Source organism: Chiloscyllium plagiosum, unplaced genomic scaffold (assembly GCF_037043375.1).
Source record: "Chiloscyllium plagiosum isolate Xiang-an unplaced genomic scaffold, Cpla_swu_hap1 HiC_scaffold_6, whole genome shotgun sequence".
Taxonomy (NCBI): Eukaryota; Metazoa; Chordata; class Chondrichthyes; order Orectolobiformes; family Hemiscylliidae; genus Chiloscyllium; species Chiloscyllium plagiosum.
In genome coordinates this window covers 95,132,100-95,155,860 of record NW_028270144.1, presented here as the reverse complement: position 1 = coordinate 95,155,860, position 23,761 = coordinate 95,132,100, and the positions used below count along the sequence as shown (strand labels likewise).

At 39.0% G+C, this 23,761-nt stretch overlaps 1 protein-coding gene across 1 annotated transcript in view; it reads right to left on the bottom strand.

The window, feature by feature from the left end:
* pds5b (PDS5 cohesin associated factor B) overlaps positions 1–23,761 on the bottom strand; it is a 233,973-nt gene that overhangs the window by 168,323 nt on the left and 41,889 nt on the right. Inside the window, exons 3-8 of the mRNA XM_087988236.1 lie at positions 18,648–18,851; positions 18,317–18,403; positions 16,381–16,478; positions 11,702–11,828; positions 9,558–9,638; positions 4,318–4,458 (exon numbers count right to left, since the gene is read on the bottom strand). Of these exons, the coding sequence (XP_087844362.1) occupies positions 4,318–4,458; positions 9,558–9,638; positions 11,702–11,828; positions 16,381–16,478; positions 18,317–18,403; positions 18,648–18,851 (738 nt within the window). The remainder of the gene's footprint in view (positions 1–4,317; positions 4,459–9,557; positions 9,639–11,701; positions 11,829–16,380; positions 16,479–18,316; positions 18,404–18,647; positions 18,852–23,761) is intronic.

Sequence of the window (23,761 nt, the reverse complement as noted above, 5' to 3'; positions counted from 1 at the left end):
GGTGTTTCAATTTCTGTTGTAGTTCTTTGGCCAGTTTGTATGATGGTGTCCCTGGCAGTGATACTATGGGTCTGAGTGGGATGTCTGGTTTGTCTACTTTAGGTAATCCATAGAATCTGGGGGTGTTGTTGCTTTCCGGTTTCATTCTTTGTAGGTCAGATCTGGTTATCTGTCCATTTTTTTGTAGATTCCTTCGTGTGTTATTTCTCCTATTGGTGAGTTGTGGTGTGGGGTCAAATTCCTTCATTTGGTAGGTGTTGATATCTGCAAGTAGTTGTTGTGCTTTTTGGATGTAATCAGATTTATCTAGGATGACCGTCATTCTGCTTTATCTGCTGGTAGTATGATTATGTTCTTATCGTTTCTTAGTCTGGATACAAAATTGGCTGGCCGAAAGAAAACAGCAAATGGTAGTGGATGGAAAGTATTCGCCTGGAGGTCGGTGACCAGTTCTGTTCGTGGGCCTCTGCTCTTTGTAGTGCTTCCCTCTCCTTGGTGTTGAGGTTATGTGTTTGTCTTTTCCTTATTATCATAGGTACGACTGTTTGTCTCACTGTTTGAAATTAATTATTTGAAATTATAATCTGAAGAAATTGCAGAGTGAAATCCAAACGAAAAAAAAGAGTGTTTGGACAAAAACCACCCAGTTACTCTCTGGATTAGTAATGCAGAAAACCCAGAATAATATTCTGCGGACATGGGTTCAAATCTCACTTTGGCAGATTATGTATTTTGAATTAAGCAATGAAATGGAATCAAAAAGCTGGCTTACTGTGAAACTTTTTCCTACTGTTCCTAGAAAAACCCATTAGACTCTAATGTCCTGAAAGGAAATCTGATATCCTTGCATGTCGAGCAGATATGTAACTCCAGATCAATAGCAATGTGGAGGACTCTTAATGGACTTCTGGGCAATTAGGGCTAGGCAATAAATTATTGCCATTGATGTCCATATTTCATGAACAAATTTGGAAGCAATTGTGCCAAAAGTCAAAGGGCACACAGCAAAATAAGTAGAGAGATCTTACTGGTATCCACCTCCCCATCGCAAGAACCTACTAGAATTCTCAATCACAAGTATATGGAATATGTGGTGTACATGGATTTCAGTAAGACATTTTGTTAGGCTCCATACAGTAGACTCATTCAAAGAGTTAGGTGGTATGGGACAGGGAAATTTGTCTGTCTGGATACAAAATTGGCTGGCCGAAAGAAAACAGCAAATGGTAGTGGATGGAAAGTATTCGCCTGGAGGTCGGTGACCAGTTCTGTTCGTGGGCCTCTGCTTTTTGTAGTTTTTCATAAATGACTTGGATAAAGAAGTGGAAGGGTTGGTTCGGAAGTGTGCTGATGACATAAAGGTCAGTGGTGTCATAGATAGTGTCAAGAGCTGTTGCAGGCTACAACAAGACATTGACAAGATGCAGAGCTGGGCTGAGAAGTAGCAGATGGAGTTCAACCTGGACGAATGCAAAAGTGATTCATTTTGGAAGGTCGAATTTGAATGCTGAATACAGGGTTAAAGACAGGATTCTTTGCAGCACAGAGGTACAGCGGGATCTTGGGAACCAAGTACATAGATCCCTCAAAGTTGCCACCCATGTTGATAGAGTTTTTAAAGAAGGTGTATGGTGTTTTGGCTTTCATTAACAGAGGGTTTAAGAGCCAGGAGGTTTTGCTGCAGCTCTATAAAACACTGGTTAGACCATACTTGGAATATTTGGTCGCCTCATTATAAGAAGGATGCAAATACTTTAGAGGGGGTGCAGAGGAAATTTACCAGGATGCTGCCTGGATTGGAGGGCTTGTCTTATGAAAAGAGACTGAGTGAACTAAGGCTTTTCGCACTGAAGAGAAAACGGAAGAGGGGTGACGATAGAGGTGTACAAGGTAGTGAGAGGCATAGGTAGAGTAGATCGTCAGAGACATTTCCCCAGGGCAGAAACGGCTGTCATGAGGGGTCATAATTTTAAGCCGATTGGAGGAAGGTACAGGGGAGATGTCAGAGAATGTGGTAGGTACGTGGAATCCACAGGGAGCAGTAGTAGTAGAGTTAGAGACACGAGGGACATTTAAGCGACTGCTGAACAAGCATTGTAATTTGAGGGGTGTGCAGGTTAGGTTGATCTTCGATTGAGATTAATGCTTAGCACAACGTAATGGGTCAACAGACCTGTGCTGTGCTATACTGTTCTACGTTCTAAAGAAAAAAAATTATAGCACAGCAAAAGAAATATATATATTTAAACAGCTGAAACAGTCAAGGTTTTTTTCAGAAATGAGCAAACTTGTTCATCTGTGATTGGCATTACTGTCCAACAGGCCATTTTGAACAGATTTCAGAAAAAAAAATTAATTATGTACCAAAGAGGTCTATATACCTCTACATCAAAATCTTGTGTCATGGGGCTACGAAAAATAAACATTTGAGCACATTTTTAAACAAAAAAAAAAGGACAGTTAATGAGGGGAAATTAATTTTAAAAAATTAAACTACACAGATGTCTGATCAGACCTCCTGGAAATCACTTCTTCCGCATTGAAAAAAAGGAAAAAAAAAGGATATCAAAAATAGCAGATCCAAAACAGTAAGATGTTAAGTATCAAATGATCGGCAGAAGTTAAAATTAACTCCAGAAAAAGCGACATATTCATCGGGTCACCCTAGAAAAAAAGGATATGATGAAGAAGTTGTCCTTCATGCAAACAAAAATATTGAGTGTGATACAGTAATGAAGGTGTATGATTTTATCATCTTGTAGCTTATTAGACTATGAATGTGAATATTCTAAAACCCTCGTTCCTCAAAGATTTATATTTGATTTTTGAAACTACCAAGCGCATTTCTAACCTCACCTATTCTATTAAAGACTCTGCGAATTAACCAATGAGTTGAGAGGAACAGAGTTGTTGGGAACGTGGACTTCCAAAAAGCACTGGTGCAGTGACACACAATGAACGCGAGGAAAGTTCCAGATCATAGAATAAAAAGTGATAGTAGCAAATGTGATACAAAAATCTGGCGAGGATCCCAAACCATCCTTTTAGGTGAGACAAAGGTTCACCTGCTTCTCCTCCAACCTAGTTTACTGTATCCGGCACTTCCGATGTGTTCTTCTCTACTCTGGTGAGACCAAATGGAAACGAAGAAAGTGTTTCACCGAGCATCTCAGCCAGGCATGCAAGGGCAAGCCTGCCCTCTCGGTCACCACTCGTTTCAATTCTCCCTCCCACTCCCTCTCTGACATGTTCATCCTCGGTCTCCTCCACTGCCACAGTGAATCAGACCACAAGTTGGAGGAACACCACCTTATCGTCCTTTTGGACAGCCTGCAGCATGGAGGACTCAACAGTCTCAAATAACCTTCCCACCCATTCCCTGACGCCCCTTCCAACCCCCCCGCTCCTCCCTTCCATCCCCCCCGACTGACCCCTCCTTCGAGCAACCAACCAGATTAATTTCTCCTATCAACTTACCAGGTTGTACCTACCACCTGTATTCACCCATCACCACCTCACCACTCTGCTCCTGTCCTCATTCATAAACTTACCCCCTCTCTATCTGCAATTTCCCCTAACCGCACCGCCAGTCCTGAAGGCGGCTTATTCCCGAAAATTCAGACTTTTCCACTTTCCAGTGCTGCCTGGCTTGCTGTGCTCTTCTCACCTCCAGCTCGTCCACTTTCTATTCGTGGAAGCAACCCTTTCTAGTTACAAAAGAATGCCAGTCGTTTATTTTTATGCAGACAATACAGAACAACCTCTGACTTCCAACATCAGTTATGTGAATTTCGGATTATCCTAACAAGATCAAGGTCCTGTAAAAATGTTATTAAATTTAAATGAAAGCACAGCGACAGCAGGCAGCATGCGGTAGCGGCGGAATTAGGAACAGGGTTGCCACGGGACCCTGTTCCTGCTATTGCCGTCGTCATGGGAACCCTGTTCCTGCTATTGCTGCCGTCACAGGAACCCTCATCAGTTATTGAAACAAAATACTCCCCACCCACTTCATTTGCATAATCAAGGTTGTTCTGCATTATGTAGAAGTCGATAAAAAATAAAATACAACAGTTTAGGATACATTTACAGAATAATATTGAAAATTTTCAATTTATGCACAGAAACATGGTATAATTATCAAGATATTCAAGCATACTATAAAAATTTCAGAAATTATAGGATCGACTAAACATACTGCTAAAAATAATAATTACCTCAATTGTACTTTTAGTTATCATACTGAACATGAAACAAAACAACGTAACTTCAAAAGTTCAGCAAAATATAACTAGAGAGTTAACAGATGTACTGTACCTTAAGTTTAAACTCCAACTGTGGTAACACAGAAAGCAGCAGATGACTGTCAATATTGTATAGCTCAAGGATCAGATCAAACACATGCTCTGATAGATCACTGATGGAGGTCTTTCCCAGCATTAAAACCTGGTTAAAAAACTGTTGACAAAAATAAAGTTACTTAAAATGATTTGAAATTCACATCAATTTTCTAACCACGCAGACTGAAAACATGCATGTTATAGAGTGGTGCAGAAAAATGAAGTGTTTGATGAGCAAACAAGCAATAACTAAATGCCTATTAAAAACACTGTTTTCCTTATTCGCTTTTTAATATGGCAAGCTCAGAATTCTCAGCAAGTTACATTTTTGCGCACAAATCACACTTTAACACAAATGGACTCCATGAGTTACAAATGCTGAAGACGTAACTGAACCAGAACACTTGAGATCTCAAACTAAAACATCATACAACCAATACAATTACATAAATCCATTGCTACACTCAAAAATTAAACTATTGCAGCACTTCAAAATACCAGTATATTACAACATTTAGTATTTGATGAGGTGACAACTACAGTTATGCAGTCAAATGTAGAACCAGTGCTCCCAAAACGTAAATCACATGGATACTTTTCCTCGCAGTTATTGTGAAGAGAGGAATATTGGACAGAACAGGAATGGATTATTCTTTACTTTTCAAATACTACCATGGAGTCTTGTAACTACCACTTAGGATTATCTCAAGACCTGTATAAAATAGAGTCATAGAGAAGTACAGCATGGAAACAGACTCTTCTGTCCAACATGACTATGCCGACCAGATATCCTAACCCAATCTAGTCCCACCTGCCAGCACCCGGTCCATATCAGTCTAAACCCTTCCTATTCATAGACCCATCCATATGCCTTTTAAATGTTGCAATTGTACCAGCTTCCACCACTTCCTCTGGCAGCTCATTCCATACACGTACCACCCTCTGCATGATAACATTGCCCCTTCGGTCCCTTTTATATCTTTCCCCTCTCACCCTAAACCTATGCCCTCTAGTTCTGGACTCCCCCACCCCAGGAAAAAGACCTGCCTATTTATCCTATCCATGCCCCTCAAATTTTGTAAACCTCTATAAAAGGTCACCAGTCAGCCTCCGACGCTTCAGGGAAAACAACCCCAGCCTATTCAGCCTCTCCCTACCTCTCAAATCCTCCAACCCTGGCAACATCCTTGTAAATCTTTTCTGAACCCTTTCAAGTTTCACAAGATCTTTCCAATAGGAAGGAGACCAGAATTGCATGCAATATTCCAACAATGGCCTAACCAATGTCCTGTACATCTGCAACATGACATCCCAACTGAATCTGGAACTTGTACTTCTAATTCAGCAGTGCTACAAACTAAGTCAACGTGTCTCAATTTTACATTTGGATTGCACTGCATGAAGAAAAAAGTTTTTTGTTTTTAAAGGAATGAAAAGAAAGTCATTCATTCCAGCAAGCTGAGCTCCTCTAATTAGAAATGGATTCACCTTTCCATTGTACTTATAATCAAACACCTCCACTCACATTCTTACAACTTGATATCACCACTTAAAATCAAGTCAAAAATGCCCAAGCCGGAAAAAAACCCATCAAATCATAATTTGCACTACAACCTAAATATAGTAGAACGGAGTCAAGATCTGATAGCTGTAAAAGTACCATCAATTAAAAATGGACTAAAAAAATTGGCTAAAAAGTAGAAATAGATAAACTGGCCTTCAACTGAAATACGAATAACTCCCATGCAAGACATCACCAGTATTTAAACATACTTAACTCTCTGCTGATGCAATAAAACAAAGAACTGCTAATGCTGGAAATCTAAAGCAACAATACAAATTGCTGGAAAAACTCAGGAGGTCTGGCAGCACTGTTGGAGACAAAGCAGTGGTAATGTTGAATCCAGTGATTCTGTGAATCAGTGTCTAAAGACGGGTCACTAGACTCGAAACGTCAACTCTGCTTTCCTTCCATCGATGGAGCTGATCTCACCATTGATACTACATCCTATGAATTACAGATGGTACTTCTATAACATGATAATTGCATTCTTGTACAACCCCATGTCATAGAAAAATTGCGCTTTATAAACAGTGCTTCAAGTGTTGGTGATGTATTCATATTACAACCAACACACGCTTTAAAAGTTCATGCTTTAGAAACAGTGTTCCCAATTCGTTAACCGCATTATAGCAAAGTCACATTAACAAAATGCATGTTACAACAGAACAACCAGAAATAAAGAAGGGCACACTAAAAGCATCGGGCAGAGAATTTTAAACTAAGGGATGGGAATACAACATCTGCGGCTATGTTGTTTCAGATGGCAGAAGCAATGCAGTTGGAAGGTGTTTCGAAGAGGCCTTGCTAAATTGCTGCATTGCATATTGTAGATGGTAATACTGTCAATTGTTGGTAGAAGTAGGAAACAGGAGCATAGGAACAGGAATATAGACTTTTCAGCCTATCAAGGCTGCTCCAATCTTAGCCAATCCTCTTGATTAATACTGCTTGGCTGCAACATCTCCACATCCCCAAGTGTTATTTGTCATGATAAATCTATCAATTTCCATCTTGAACATATATCGTGACAGAGCACCTACAGTCCTTCACATTCCAAATCCTTGTTTTCCTCTCTGGGCTCCATCTCACTTCTCATCTTCAGCATCTATACCAATCACAATTCCGATGCTTACATAAAGTTGAGGAAGCAAGGATTTGGCATAGCTTTAGAGGATTATAGGGTAATTAGCAAAGAACTCAAAAATGGACTGAGGAGAGCTAGGAAGGGGCACGAGAAAGCCTTGGTGGGAAGGATTAGGGAAAACCCAAAGGCATTCTGCACATGTGAGGAATAAAAGAATGAGCAGCGAGAGGGTAGAGTCGATCAGGAATACTAGTGGGCACTTGTGCCTAGATCTGAAAAAGGTAGGGGAGGCCCTAAATTAGTTTTTTGCTTCAGTATTCACTAGAGAAAGGGAGCTTGTTGATAGTGAGAACACTATGGACCAGGTTAATAGGCATGAATATATTGATATTGATATGGATATGGAGAAAGATGTGCTGGAAATTCTGGGAAGCATCAATATAGATAAGTCCCCAGGCCAGACCAAGGTTACTATGGGAAGCAAGGAATGAGATTGCTGCGCCTCTGGCGATGATGTTTAAATCCTCACTCTCCACAGGAATAGCACTTGATGATTGGAGGGAAGCGAACGAATGCTGTTCCTCTGTTCAAGCAAGGGAATAGGGAAATCCCTGGGAATTACAGACCAGTCAGTCTTAAGTCTGTGGTAAGAAAGGTACTGGAAAGGATTCGGAGAGATGGGATTTATGACTATTTGGAAAAACAGTTTGATTAAAGATAGTCAGCATGGCTTTGTGAGGGGCAGGTCATGCCTCAAATCTTATTGAGTTCTTGGAGGATGCGACAAGACATGTTGATAAAAGGTCAAGCAGTGGATGTGGTGTACATGGATTTCAGTAAGGCATTTGATAAGGCTGGAGAAAGTGAGGACTGCAGATGCTGGAGATCAGAGTCAAAAGGTTTGGCGCTGGAAAAGCACAGTTGGTCACGCAGCATACAAGGAGCAGGAGAGTCAATGTTTGAGCACAAGCTCTTAATGTGGAATAAGGTTCTGTACAGTAGGCTCATTCAGAAAGTTAGGAGGTTTGGGATACAGTGAAATTTGGCTGTCTGGATACAAAATTGGTTAGCCGAAAGAAGACAGCAAATGGTAGTGGATGGAAAATATTCGCCTGGAGGTTGGTGACCAGTGGTATCCTGTAGGGATCTGTTCGTGGGCCTCTGCTCTTTGTAGGTTTTTATAAATGACTTCGATAAAGAAGTGGAAGGGTTGGTTAGTAAGTTTGCCGATGACAAAAAAGTCAGTGGTGTCGTAGATAGTGTCAAGAGCTGTTGCAGGCTACAACAAGACATTGACAAAATGCAGAGCTGGGCTGAGAAGTAGCAGATGGAGTTCAACCTGGACGAATGCAAAAGTGATTCATTTTGGAAGGTCGAATTTGAATGCTGAATACAGGGTTAAAGACAGGATTCTTTGCAGCACAGAGGTACAGCGGGATCTTGGGAACCAAGTACATAGATCCCTCAAAGTTGCCACCCATGTTGATAGAGTTTTTAAAGAAGGTGTATGGTGTTTTGGCTTTCATTAACAGAGGGTTTAAGAGCCAGGAGGTTTTGCTGCAGCTCTATAAAACACTGGTTAGACCATACTTGGAATATTTGGTCGCCTCATTATAAGAAGGATGCAAATACTTTAGAGGGGGTGCAGAGGAAATTTACCAGGATGCTACCTGGATTGGAGGGCTTGTCTTATGAAGAGAGACTGAGTGAACTAGGGCTTTTCGCACTGAAGAGAAAACGGAAGAGGGGTGACGATAGAGGTGTACAAGGTAGTGAAAGGTGTAGGTAGAGTACATAGCCAGAGACTTTTCCCCAGGACAGAAACGGCTGTCATGAGGGGTCATAATTTTAAGCTGATTGGTGGAAGGTATAGGGGAGATGTCAGAGGTCGGCTCTTTACCCAGATTGTGTGTTGGGTATGTGGAATCCACTGGCAGCAGCAGTAGTAGTAGAGTCAGAGAAATTAGGGGCATTTAAGCAACTCCTAGACAAGCACGTGGCTGACAGTAAATTGAGGGGGTTGTAGGTTACGTTGAGGTCAGATTAAGATAAATGGTCAGCACAACATAGTGGGTCGAAGGGCCTCGACTGCGCTGTACTGTTCTACGTTCAATCAGTTCTGAAGGGTCACAGAAGCAGAAACATTAACTGTTTTCTCTCCAACCTACTGAGTGTTTCCAGAAAATCTTTCAAGTTGCACGCACTGCATGTCAGGCATGGTTTTGCTAGTGTCTTCAAAAGCAGGATATGAGAGAGAACGACAGACCAAATATTTTAAAATCACCCAGCAGACAAAGTCAATGATGGTAATCCTACTGCTGAACAGAACTTTGCAGTGTGCAACAGTTATTTTGAACAAGGCACCAGCTACAAGATTTTTTAAATTAATATGCACACATTCCATAAATTCACTTCCAGTAAGTGCGATATAAAGATCTTAACGCTATTTAAAATGGGGTTATGCCTCAACAGCAGCTAGAACTGCTCCAACTGCTTGCCAACTCACACCATAATCAATGGACAATATGTCTGAACAATTAGTCCTGGAAAAATCAAGTTATATACTTACATTCGTAATATAAGGTTCAACTGCTTGAGCTGTCCTTTTTAAAAGAGCTTTTGCCAAGTCATATGCTTGTTTATTTAGATTCTGCAGAAAAATAAAAACAGATAAGACTAGAGTAATAGAAAATAAACTGTTGTCAAATCACATTGTATAAATATTGACAAAGTATTTCAGTTTTTAAAACTGAAATGATACATCACAAATAAATCAAACTACAATACATTAAAATAGATGCACACAACTAAGAAGTAATCTTTTAAATCGTGGCATCATTAAATATGGGTCCTGCTCCATTTTCCTGATCTCATTTGTAACTCCCATTGTTTATGTCCTCTTTCCGCAATAATGCCCATTTGCTTTTTAATTCACCACTGCAAAATCACTGGCTTCCAACTTAGGACTGGTCTCTGTTCTCTGCAATCCAAAGTTATTTTTATTCTCGCTTGCGCTGAGTTATCATCTTTCTTGCAAGACTTGCTACAGCTTTGCTCACTTTCAAAAAAACAAAAGTGCCATAATTATTTAATGCAAGGCTTTTTAAACACCGGCCACTATCTTTTCAGCAATTAATGAATCGCCACTAATAGTTTTGACCAAATCTTGATTTGGGCCTTACACATTGTACAAGCTTTGATTCTTTTAGTGTATTACCAGAATATATTAAGAAATATGTAAAAGCAGAGTAAGTTTTTAAAAAATATTTTCCCTCACCTGGTTTTTGCTGCAATATTCAATTCGATACCAGTTTATCAGTGCAAATAGTAATATTGAAAATCAAAAGTGCAGTTGTTAAAAATGATAATTAAATGTTAATCTGCTGCACTTGAAATCAAGTGCTCAATGTGATTTTTCAATAATTTGATCACATCTGAACGTGTTCGACGAACAGAATTTCAGGACCCTAAATAGTCAACTGAATAGCATCTGATATACTTACAAACACCCACCTGCAGAAATTGTGGGATTACATCACTTGCATTGAAAGCATTAGATGGACCTGGTTGGTTTCTATTATTTGAATGCCAAAAAAATGCACTGCCATGAGCAAAAAAGTCCTCAACTGCACACCTCATTTTAATACATGATATAAACATTTCTGGATTCAAAGATCAGCTGAGAGCTGATTTAAATAAGATCATTATAGCATTTTATATAGCAGACACAGAGTCCAGAAGAACACAGTTTAACCAATACATTACAGCTGTATAGAGGTGATGCCTGAAAACACTTGTTTACATAAAAAGGGATCTCTGCCCATGAGCAAATCATTGAGGTTAAAATCAATTAAAAATTTCAAGAAATGGCTCCATAACACACATGGGTAAACAGAAATAAGATATAGATCAGCTATGATTCAGCCAAATTCATTTAAAAAAGGAGAAATAAACGAACATTGCCAAACATTAATTAAAAATGCTCTGCCTACTTTATACTCGACTTGGCCCGCTTAATACTCGACTTGATGTGTCATGTCAAATGGCTAAAGCATTAAATCTGGATTAAATGCCACTACACACAGCCGGGATAAAATTCACATCATTGTGGAGAGGGTAATGGCAAAATAGTGCCTTGGATCTCAACACATTCTGGAATGATGTACACAACTGAACTAGTTATGTTGGACCAACACTACCACCATGTGAAAGATCAGCGGAATCTTTCGATTTTGACTGATATTCTTTGAAAATAAAAAGATACTAAATGATGGGGATTTGACAGGGCCCCCCAGTGCAAAATCTTCCTACACTGGCATAACTGAATGGCCAACAGAAAATCTGGGGCATTCCAGAGAACACATGTCACAATCATAAAAGTTAACTACATTAAAATAAAAAATACTGCAGTCCAAAAATACTGGTCTGACAAAAAGTGTTCATGAACTAGACTACCTTCACCAGTACTTTACATTGACTACCACAACTTGTATCATGTAGCTGGATAAAAATTGCTTATTGTTCCCTTCAAGATCATATTGGAATACAAAAGAAAGGCATTTAAAGCTGAGAAATCATACTGTTATCTCTTTTGCTCAGAATACAAAATCCTTATATTTGCACTCTTAGAAAATCTTTTATAAGATCCCTATGCCGCCACTGAAATTACTCTACTTTTCAATCTACAACACAAACAAACAGCTGACTACTCACCTTATGTGCTGGTACTAGGTTAACAAGAACAGTATCCAAAAGTTCTTGAGAAACCGTGTCCCCTTCACAAACTATGGAACTCATCAGATCCACCATGTGCATGTGAACTTTCTGGTTGTGGCCATTGCTACAATATATTCAAAAAGACAAAGATTGTCAAATTTGAACTTGTAATATACCCCTGTATCTATTACAACTTTTATCAGGATCTCCTCTGTGGGAAAGAAAAGAGAGAATGTTTATGTTTCAACTCCAATATGACTCTTCCAATATTGTACTTGAAACATGAACACTGCATCTCTCCGCAAATATGAGAAGAGCTGCTGAGTTTCTCCACCACTTGTCTTTATTGGAGATTTCCAGCAGCATTTTGCTTCTATAAATAAAGTACTTTTGACCATGGTCACAGTTGGAATACGACCTGAGAGAAGGGGACAAACAAGGAAAACCGCACTTGACCTCATTCTCACCAACCTCCCTTCAGTAGATGCATCTGTCCACAACAGTGTTAGCAAGGGTGACCACTGCACAGTCCTGCTGAAGACTGTCTACATAATCGAGGAAAGCTATTTGTTGTATGACATGCCAAATGGGGTACACTTCGAAAAGATTTGGCAAATCAAGACAGGTATCCAAAATGCAAGCTTTCAGGTCATTTCACTCCACATGAAAGCAAGAAAGGGGAGAAGGCAATGAGCCTACAGACCATTCTAGCAGTAGTACGGAGGACTCGTGCGCCAGAATTTACAACACTGGCATCTACCGGACATGGAAAACTGTCCGGCTATGTCCTGTACATAAAAAGCATGACAACCCAGTCAAATACCACCCCATTGGTCGACACTTGATGGAAGATGTCATCAACCACGCTGTCACATAGTACCTGCTCAACAATAACCTGCTCACAAACACCGTATTTGACTTCAGCCAAGGACACTCAGCTCCGGACAGTCGTGAACACAACACAGTCCATCATCCAAAGTAGCCTCCTTATATCCATTGACTCCATCTATACTTCCTGCTGCCTTGGGAAAGCAACCAAAAAAGAACACTCCTATCCCAATTATACTCTATTCAATCAGGCAGAAGATATGAAAGTTTGAATCCATGTACGAACAGATTCAGGAACAGCTTCTTCCTGTGTTAATCAGACCGCAAATAGTAATTCTGATCTTTTTTCACCTTGTCTATAGGAGAAACACTATTTGCACTTTGTTCTGCTACCCTAATCACTTACTTAAAGATATAACTTGTCTGGACAGCATGCAAAACAACACTTCCACAGTATCTCAATATATATGCGACAACAACATATCAATCATTATAGCCTTGGTTCAAACATGGATGAAAAAAAGTGATTGCCATGACATCAAGGCCATATTTGACACATTATCTTAATAAAACTGGAATCCAAGAGCATCATAGGAGAAATCCTTTCACTGGTCTGTGATCCAAAACACAAAGGAAGATGATTATACTTGGAAGTATATTATCTCAGTCCCCAGTGCGTCACTGCAAGAGTTCAGCAGGTAGAGTTCTAGGACCAACTATCTTCAGCTGCTTCACTGAAGACATTGCTTCGGAGTCAGAAATGGAGATGTTTGCTGATGATTGCGCATATGGATGAAAATTGAATATTGTGCAGGATAGATGGGTTTCAGATTAGTTTCACAGGTCGACGCAACATCGAGGGCCAAAGGGCCTGTACTGTGCTGTAATGTTCTATGTCCTATTTAGTGCCATTCTGAAATTAAAGCAGTCTACACACATTTTCAGCAAGACCTGAACAACAGTTTAACTCAACAGGTGAACTACTCATTTAAAATCTTAACCTGTAGAGTGCATTTTTTAAAAAAAAAACTGCAGACTGGAATGAGATAGAAGAGTTTTATAACCAGTGCATTGTCTTTTCATTGAAATTCGTGGCCTGGAATTTCAAATTTTGGTTTTTTAAGAAAGCCTTTGTCCATACAAAGATCATAACAAAACAAAATTTCATGGTGACTCAGTGGTTAAAAAAATATGGATTTTCTTCAAACTGAATAGAAACTTTCAAACCATGATGGGGTTTTAATTATAATAATTTTAATTTTATGAATTATTCATCCGTACATTATACCAACAAGGAATCTGAACTAAAGCAGTGAATCACAACAATCCTAGCAAGCGTTACCCCAACTTGGCAAACTGGAAAAGAACTGTAACAAACACATTAGACAAACTGGCAGAAAACTAGCCACCAGGATACATGAACATCAACTAACCACAAAAAGACATGACCCACTCTCACTAGTATCCTTACATATAGATGAGGAAGGACACCACTTCGACTGGGACAACACATCTATCCTCGGACAAGCCAAACAGAGACACGCACGAGAATTTCTAGAAGCATGGCATTCCAACCGGACTCTACCGACAAACACGTTGACTTGGATCCCCTTTACCACCCAGAGAAAAAGAACAGGAATTGACGTCACCACCGGAAATGATAACACCAACCCAAGGAAACCTAAACACAAATAGAAAGCGAGCAATGCCATCAGTGCTTCATCCGAAGACTCACTGATAATGTTACCTAGTATGGTGACAAAATGTCTAAAAATGAACCTTCCAGCTCAATGAGCATATCTACACCCATTACCCTAACTGCATTGATAATATTGTCAACATAATTACGAAAACTAAGCACAGGACTTCATTCCCTGAATGGACTGGCAAGGAAGTGAGTGAACCCTATGAATCACTAGAGCAATAAATAAAAAGTACTGTCTGACAAAAAGTGCTGTTCAGTCACAATAGGTATATTTTTCAAAAAGTTGTGCGGCAATAGAACAGAGAGAACAAAACAAAATCTTACTGACATCACTCACAACAAGCCACCAGTGAACATTTGTGGACAATATTAACACCACAACGTTTTTCAATAGGATGAAGCATTCTAGTTTTATCATGCAATTCAAAGTCTCTCACTTTGTGACCAGTTTTGATATTATGCTAAGAGACAGGGCGTGGCAATGGAGGATTTTTTTTTGGACTGCCAACACCTGTAACCAGTGATGTTTCCACAGGAATGGGTCCACTTTCGTTTGTCATTTATATAAATGATTTGGATGAGAATATAGTTTGCATCATTATTAAGTTTGCAGATGACACCAAAATTGGTGGTAGATGGTCAGTGAAGAAGAAGGTTATCCAAGATTACAAAGAGATGTTGATCAATTGGCTTCATGGGCTGAGGAGTGGCAGGTTGAATTTAAACAGAGGGGGCTGTGAGGAGAAAGATTTTAATGAAGGACATGACAGTCAATTTTTTTATACAGAAAGTGATTCATGTGTGGAATGAACTGCCAGAGGAAGGGTTGTTGCAGGTACACTCACAACATTTAAAAGTATATGAATAGGAAAAAGTGTTGAGGGATATAGGCCGAAAGCAGGAAAGTGGGACTAGATTGGGTTTGAGAACATGGTCAGAGTTGACTAGTTGGACCAAAGGGTATTTCCATGCTACCTGACTCTATGCCATTTCATTGCAGCAGGACTACCTAATTCAATAGTTAGACCCTCAGCGTATCTCGCAACCAAACATGCTTTTGCTAATAACTTCTAGTCTAGGAGATCCTGAAAAGTCTAAAGCTAATAAAATGGCAACAGCAGCAGAATACTGTGCTGTAAGAAAGTGACTATTAATACAGTACCATCACCCACTTCAGAGGTGCATTCTAACAGACTGAACAGGCTGATGAGAAAATATCCCCATCTTATACTTGCTCATATTACCTCATGCACAAGGTGGCGCTGGTCTGCAGTTAAAGTATACAGTCGCCTTAAACCTGTTGGCCTATAACCTGTTGTGAGATTTTTAACTTTGTCCACCACAGACCAACACGGACACCTCCAAAATCATGCCTTATATTACCAAAACCTCATTCCATAAATGCTCTCCTCTAACAGCTGCCATCAAAATGCTTGGCCATTGGTCATCACTAGTGCCTTTCTCAACTAAACAAATTCCATGGAGTTACACATTCATATAGAGATCAAATTTTCCACCATCCTAAAACACCTGCGGGGGCACTAAGGGTCCATACTGCCCTATGCATTTTGTACCCCTAATTTTAAAATGCAAGTTCAAGCCTCCTTCACCACTTACTTTCTCCTGTAATTTCTTTCCACAGATCCAAGGACACCAATAGTGGATAATGAAACATTTTCTCAACAATAGTGGCATGCGTATTTGGGACAGTCTCAGTAAAATGCAGTTCAGTTCTGATCCTGGAATGTGCTACTTAAGTACACTAAATAATGGCTACTTGACTAATTAATTTGGTACATTAGCATCTGGTAGATAACAGAGTTTCACTGAAACACGAGCAAAGTTAATTATCATTTCCCGATTCCTTCACTGTTTAAAATAAATACACATGCACAGAATACTACCACCTTGCAAGTCCTACAAGCCAAACTATATTCCAACTTTGCGTAATGTGTGAAGAGGAAAAATATAATTTCTTTACTGATCAAATTAGCTGAAAAGCTTCTGATGAGAAAAAAAGTCATTTGACAGGGTGAAGAGACTCCAATTAAATAAAAGACTATGTAGATAAACTATGAAAAACTGATATACAGTTAAAACTCAGCATTTGTCAAGCATGTTTTATTTAGAAATACCAACTTACTTTATAACTTGGAAAAGTGTTCTATACAATTGAGTGAATATATCATTACTATCCTCCAGTTCAAAGCAGATATTATATGACTTGACCCAGGCAATGTTCTGCAATGAAACAAAGAAAATCTCGATAATTTCACTTATTTCTACAATTGGAGAAATTAAAAGACAACCAAGTGAAAAAAACAACAAAATTATGCATTCGTTTGTCCAGACTGTAAGTTCTCAGTTAATGCTAACACCATCAAAAAGAAGTGCTCAAGGCAATTCAAGTCAGCAAGAGAAAAAAAAAGGGAGGTACTGGAGGACATTTCAAAGACCATGCTAGATTTTCTGATAATTGCTAGAATAATGGCGTAGACTGAAAAAAAAGACCGGAGTGGACAGAAGAAATATCCATTGTTAGCACAAATATTATTTCCCTAATCTGTACAACCATATTCATGTGGTATGCAACATTCCAAATGCAAACATTCAGCAATGTGAAGGGGAAAGAAAACAGCTTAGGTCAGCACATTGCACATCATGCAGTGTAGTCGATGGTCTTCTTCAAACACTGCACACCATTTGATGTAAGTTAGACCCACAACACCATTTGAGATTTTGTTCCTTCAATAGCATTGGGTCAGCAATCTATTTTCAAAATCAAGATACACAGTAACTTGGAGGGGGATTTATAGGTATTGCAGATGGTGGTATTCCCATACATCTGCTGTCCTAGTCTTTCTTGATGGTACTGGTTGAAGGTTTGGAAGGTGCTAAGGAACCTTGCTGAATTTCACTGCTATTTAGTGTCAGTTGTGACTAAATGCCAAATCAAGGGCGCTGTTTTGTCCTGGGTGGCGTAGGGCTTGAACTCATCCAGGCAATGAGGAGTATTCCATCATAATGCTCACTTGCGCCTCAAGGATGGTGGACAGATATGGGGAGTCAGGAGGTGACTCCGATTATATAGATACGTATTACATATAGATTTCCGACCTTTAGCTTTCTTCAGTATTCACAAAGACATGTTCGGTCCAATTTGTGGTCAATGCTAACAGCCAGTATACTGACAGAGAAATTCCGCAATGGTAATGCACAGAATGTAAAAGAAGAAGTGATGGAGATTGCCTGGCACGTGTGTGACAGAACTGTGACTTGCCACTGGTCGGCCCAAAATCCAGATAACGTCCAGTTCTTATTTCATTCAGACATGGACTGCCTCAGTATCTGAGCAGTCAGTATTGGTGCAGAGAACTCTGCGATCATCAGCGAACAACCCCACTTCTGACATTATGATCGAGGAAGTTCAGGGAAGGATCAGAAGCCTATAAACTACTCCTATGAGTCTGTTAATTGGGATGCAACACTTAGAAGGCAGGCAGGCAAAATAGGTCATTAAAAAAAAACTAGACAATAGAATTTTGATGCTTATACCTGGAGGGGTTTACGACGACAGATTTTTAAGAAGAGTTAGACATGTCAATGTAAGATAGACAAATGTGATTACCGTTGGTAGCTAGAGACCAAAATTAAATATTGGACATCTCAAGGTGTATATACTGAAATAAATTTCATAAGTTAGTTAACGAAAGAGTACCAGAACATGAGACTGATGCATTGTTCTGTTTCAACAAGGTATAGAATAATTGAATAGAAAAAAGGGTAGAAGAAGGAAGCAAAAAAAAATTAAAATGGATTTTTAAAAAGTCAGATTTTAAAAAGTCAGATTTTAAAACTGGGAAGAGGATAGGTTTCTGCATTTCTTATTTATTTTTGTCCACATAGTAAAGACCAACAAGTGTTTTACACTTCAACCAAAAAAAATTAGCAGATTTTATAAATACCTACATGTTTTGTGTAAACAGAGTGGTTACTCTTCCCTTGGATTGAGACTCCATATATTCAATGATCTCAATAGGAGGAATAATTGATACCTTAAAGCAATTTGTATGACTCACCTCAAGCAAGTAGAAATATCTGTTAAACTGTGCACTTTTTGTATCTTCTAACCCCTTAAGCTGTCTTGTTATGAACATAAATATATCCTAAACAGAACAAAATTGAATATTAACAAAATTGAATATTTACAAAATTTCAAATTACTTTTGACTGATTTGAGAAATAAAGACTTAACATTCATGAATGCAAAACAACAACTGAACATATTAGAAACTCAGTGGATGCATGGGGTGGCGTGGGAAAGAAAGGAAGAAGGAGGGGAGAGGGAAAGAAGACCAGGGCATTAAAAAAAACGATATTTTTAAAAATAAAGAGGATATGAAAAGCTACCTTCAGTTTATCTGGTGATGTATAGGGTGCTTCTGGGGCATAGATTCTAAAAATATCAGCTAGGCAGCAAGCAACAAGCAGACGTACATCCTTGTCAGGATGTTTCAAGAAAAAATCAGAAGCAAGATGCAATGCTAAATTCAGATACAGCTCCTTCTCATCCTCGGAATCTTGGTCCATATCCATGAAAGTTTTTACAACCATCTAAAAAGATAATAGATCAAATTACATTTTTGTGAACACTAGTTTAGTTATTACACTATGTTGATGCTAACAGTTGCATTTCAACGCAAAAAAGGTACAAATTAAATTTATCCTTTGCAAGTTAACACATGGTTTCCTTCTGCAGTACTGTACAAAAATATGCATTAATACTTGCAACCCATAATGTCAACTGCTGGCCAGAGTAGCTTCTTCAAACTCTTATAGACAACTTATTTGCACTACCAGATTCCTCAAAAGACAAAACTTGCAGTTTAAAACATCAACAGTAGGCAGCTGCAGGACACCAACAAAACCACCACTTTCTCGATCGTGCTTTTTATATTTTTACACTATCTTAATCTTGATTCAACTTGCAGCTTCCCCATTTGTGTTCAGTCTGCAGGAATAGTGGAAACATTGCTCTTCAAATTTTGCCTGCTTCAATAGACAACAATCAGGAAAAAAAAGTGAATAAGTTTACCTTGTTAAAGCTTACAAACTTATTAAAGCAACAGTTCAAAAGAAGAAATGCCACATTTTAGGATATTCAGTCCATGATGGGTTTGCACCATGATGACCCACATTCAGAGATAAATTTATGTATTTTCCTTTGCACAATATGCAAAATATGGAAATATGCAAAGAATCAATTGGTTTCCTGATTATATCATTACATCCAAACTAAACATCCTTCTGACCAGAGGTTGGCATGGTGATAAAAAGCATATTAAAAAAGAACAGGTAAATAGAAAGTTAAGTGCAATAGGGGTAGTCACCCAGTGTCAGCTGTTTGACAGTTACAGAATGAACTGAATTTTGATGCAAGGAAAAAGGGAAAAAAAAAGATTCTTCACAAATGGAACAGGTTTCAATTTGGCAGCCTCAAGTCTACTGGCAGCCGAGTGTTAAGTCTTGAAGAATGTACTGGCGTTTGTTATTCAGTTGCAAGGAGTTGATGATGACAAAAAGGACAAGTAAATGTGGACTGATTAAGACCCATTGCTGCTATTCGATGATGCCAGAACACTTCCGACCAGAGGTCTAAAAGACCTTGTCTTGTTAAAATTGATTTCCAGGATGACAGTGGCTGTTTGTGAAACGTGATTTAAGTCGTAATTCAGGCGTTATATCATGGAGGGCAAACCATCTAACTCAGTCTCTTGTTTGTAGATTTAGAAAAACGATTACACAGCAGGATCAGACAGATGGATGATTGCCTGAAAAGGTAAGAAGATAGTTCAGAAGTCTCCTCAGGCTATTCCTCTCTCAAATGGATACTCAGTTTTGGTTACTTTTTGAAAAAGGATAATTTCTCAGTAAAATATACAGGGAGTCAGATCTTTGACATGAAGAGGTAGAGTTTGACAAATTTAAATCAGTAATTGTTGTAAGGGACTCTCCTGTCATGGGCACAGACAGGAAATTCTGCAGCAGTGAGCATAAATGTCGAATAGGAGAAAGTGAGGACTGCAGATGTTGGAGACCAGAGTCAAAAAGCGTGGCACTGAAAAAGCACAGCAGGTTAGGCAGCATCAGAGGAGAGTCATCATTTCAGGCATGAGATCTTCATCAGATTTGTGGGAGGTGCCCAAGGGGACAGAGATTAGTAGAAGAGGGGTGGATAGGTAGGAAGGTGATAGGTAGATGCAGCTGGGTGGGGGCGGGGGAGGGAATTGTGACAGGTCGATGGGTGGGAAGGAAGATTGACAGGTAGGATGGTGCCAAATTGGAGGGTTGGATCTGGGCTGAGGTGGGGTGTGTGTGTGAAGTGAGGAAACTGGTGAAAACTTGACATTGATGCAGTGTGGTTCCCATCTATCTGCTCCACCTTCTGCTCAGACCTCCACCTTCCTAGTTACCCTCTTCCCCATCCTCCTCCTATTTATCTCTCAGTCCCCTTGGGCACCCCCACATCCCTGAAGGGCTTATGCCCAAAACGCAGAGACTCCTGTTCCTCAGATGCTGCCTGACCTGCTGGGCTTTTCCAGCACCAGGATTAACGATGTCTCAAAAACATCTGTAACATTGTTAGGGTAGAGTGAGAAACTGGAAGTCTGTGCAAGGGGTCGAATGTCATCCCTATTACAGATACTTGGATGAGAGATGGACAGGATTAGCAGCTCAATGTTCTCATTTCCAGATGCTACAAGAGTGTTAGGAAGACAAGCTAAAGAGGAGGAAGAGTAGTGTTTTTGACTAAGAAAACATTACTGCTACTAGAGAAGATATTTCCGAAAAATCAGTCTGTGAAAATATATAGGTTGAAATTAGAAATAGAAGAGGAATAATCACCTTGAAGGGATTGTACTGTAGACCCTCTAAGTCAGAGGGAAATTGATGAACAAATATGTGGAGAGATCTCAAATATATACAAGAATAAGGGAACTGTAGTTTTAGGGGATTTTAATTTTCCAAACATTAACAGTATGGTAGTCCCAGTCAAAGGTTTGGACAGTGAAGAATGTTAAAAATGTTCAAGAAAAAACAAACAAACAAACAAAGTGTCCCTATGAGAGAAGGAACAAAATGTGACCTTCTCTTGGTCCTTGGATGCTGCCTGACCTGCTGCGCTTTTCCAGCAACACATTTTCAGCTCTGATCTCCAGCATCTGCAGTCCTCACTTTCTCCAATAAGATAGGGCAAGTAACTGAAGTGATAGTAAGGGAACACTTTGCCGCCAGTGATCATAATTCTATTAGTTTTAAAAGAGAGTTATGGAAAAAGATAAGACTTCCATAAAACTTGGTTTTTAATTGGAGCAAGACAATTTCAAATGCTTGGAGTACCGAGAAGGAAGCAGTGTGGATCTTGCAGCTGCTCCTCAAATTGCAGGCTTAGTTAAAAGATTTATTACCAGTTTTATTCTTAAGAGTTATTACAGTCATTATATTTTAAGATTTTTATTCATTTTGTTTCATTAACATACAAAAAAACCCAAAAGGTGATTTTTTTTTCAAAAAAGACATTTTTAAAAAAAACACCAGGGTCTCCAGTGACTGACTGAGTTTTTTAACATTGAAACTGTCTTTTTTTAACAGGAGAGTGTTTTTTTGACATTGCAAAAGTTATCTTTTTAAAATAAGGAGTTGTATTTTTGTTTTAAGTCGTCCTACACGTGGTCGGCTCTGGAGAAGATTTTTTTTCTCTTAGCTGAATTTAATGATGTGGAGTAGTTTTTATTCAGTTAAACAGCCAAGTGATTGATCTTATTTAAGTTTTGTAGGTTTAATATATGGATTTTTAATTTTTTCCATTTTAAACTTGACTTTCTGTAGGTAACGAAAGGCAATTAATTTATATTTTTTTTAGGCTTAATGTTATTAAGGGCATATCTCAGGTACAGAATGAGATGGCTAGCAGATTTAGGAAAGTTATTATACAGCAGGATTAGTCAGATAGATGGGTGACTGTCAGGAAAGGCAAGAAGGTAGCTCAGTCTCTGGTGGATATTCCTCTATCAAATCAATCTTCGGTTTTTGGAACTGTGGAAGGGGTTAGTCTTTCCAAGGAAAATGGAAGTGGCTGTTGGTTATTGGACAGTAAAAATGATTCTTATGTTAAGCAGCGTTTGACTAGATTTAATAGAATTATTAGACTCCCCTGGCAGGGGCATAGGCAAGAGATTCTGTGACAGGGAGTGACATTTACAATGGTTGGTTGCTTTCCTGGTGCTACGATCAAGGACATCACTGAGCATTTCAAACACACTGTTAAAGTTGCGACTGAGAAACCAGAAATTATTGTACACATTGGTAGGAATGATAGTTTCAGGGAGAAGATTAAAGCAATACACAGTGAATTTAAGAGGTTAAGTAGAAGATTAAAACAAAAAGAACATTCTAAATAGTAATTTCTGGTTTACTCCCAATGCCAAACTCAAACAAGGAAAGAAACAAAAAGGATTAAAAAGGAGGTAAATCAATGGCTGAACAGCTGGTGTATTGTTCAGGGACTCCGGTTTCTGGACAATTGGAATGTCTTTTGGGACAGAAAAGACCTGCTCAAAAAGCATGCATCTAACCTCAAATGCAAAGGGATCAATATCTGAGTGGGGAGATTGGCTCATTCTACCAAGGGAGACTTTATACGGATAGGAAGGGGCAAGTGGAGGAATTCTAAATAGCAACGTCAATGGAAGGATTGATGGGAAAGATTCTGAATATGAAGAGAGCATGTCAATTAGAAAAGAAAGACAACAAAGTCAGAGTATGTAGTAATGCTGAAAAACTAAATTGCATTTATTTCAATTGCAAATTGCAATGCTATTGAACTCAGGGCATGTTTAAAAACATGGGATTCAGACATCATAGCTATTACTGAAACTTGGCTGAGAAATGGACAAGACTGGAAGCTCAAATGTTCTAGGTTTAGATGCTATAGGAAGGATAGAAAAGGAGACAAAAATTGGGGAATGGCATTTTTGATTAAGGAACACATTGCTGCTGTAACTAGAGAAGATATTTCTGAAATATTGTCCAGTGAAAATACAGGGGTTGAAATTACCAATAAGCAATGAAAGATCACATGGATAGGATTGTACTGCAGGGCCCCCAATAGTAAGAGGGATTGAGAAACAAATATGTGGAGAGATCTCAGATATAAATCAACCATAATAAGGTTGGATAATGGGGGATTTTAGTTTTACAAATACTGACTAAGGCTACCATAGTGTTAAAAGGCTTGGATAGTGTTACCAAGAATTTTTTTAAAAAATCAATATGTGGATGCTCCGACTAGAGAAAGAGCAAAGCTCGACCTTCTTTTGAGCAATAAGGCAGGGCAGGTGACTGAAGTAAAGGTGGGGAACAATTTGGATCTAGCGATCATAATTCCATTCTTTTCAAAATGGTCATACAAAAGGATAAGCCTTCCATAGAAGTTAAAGTTTTTAATTCGAGCAAGGCAAATT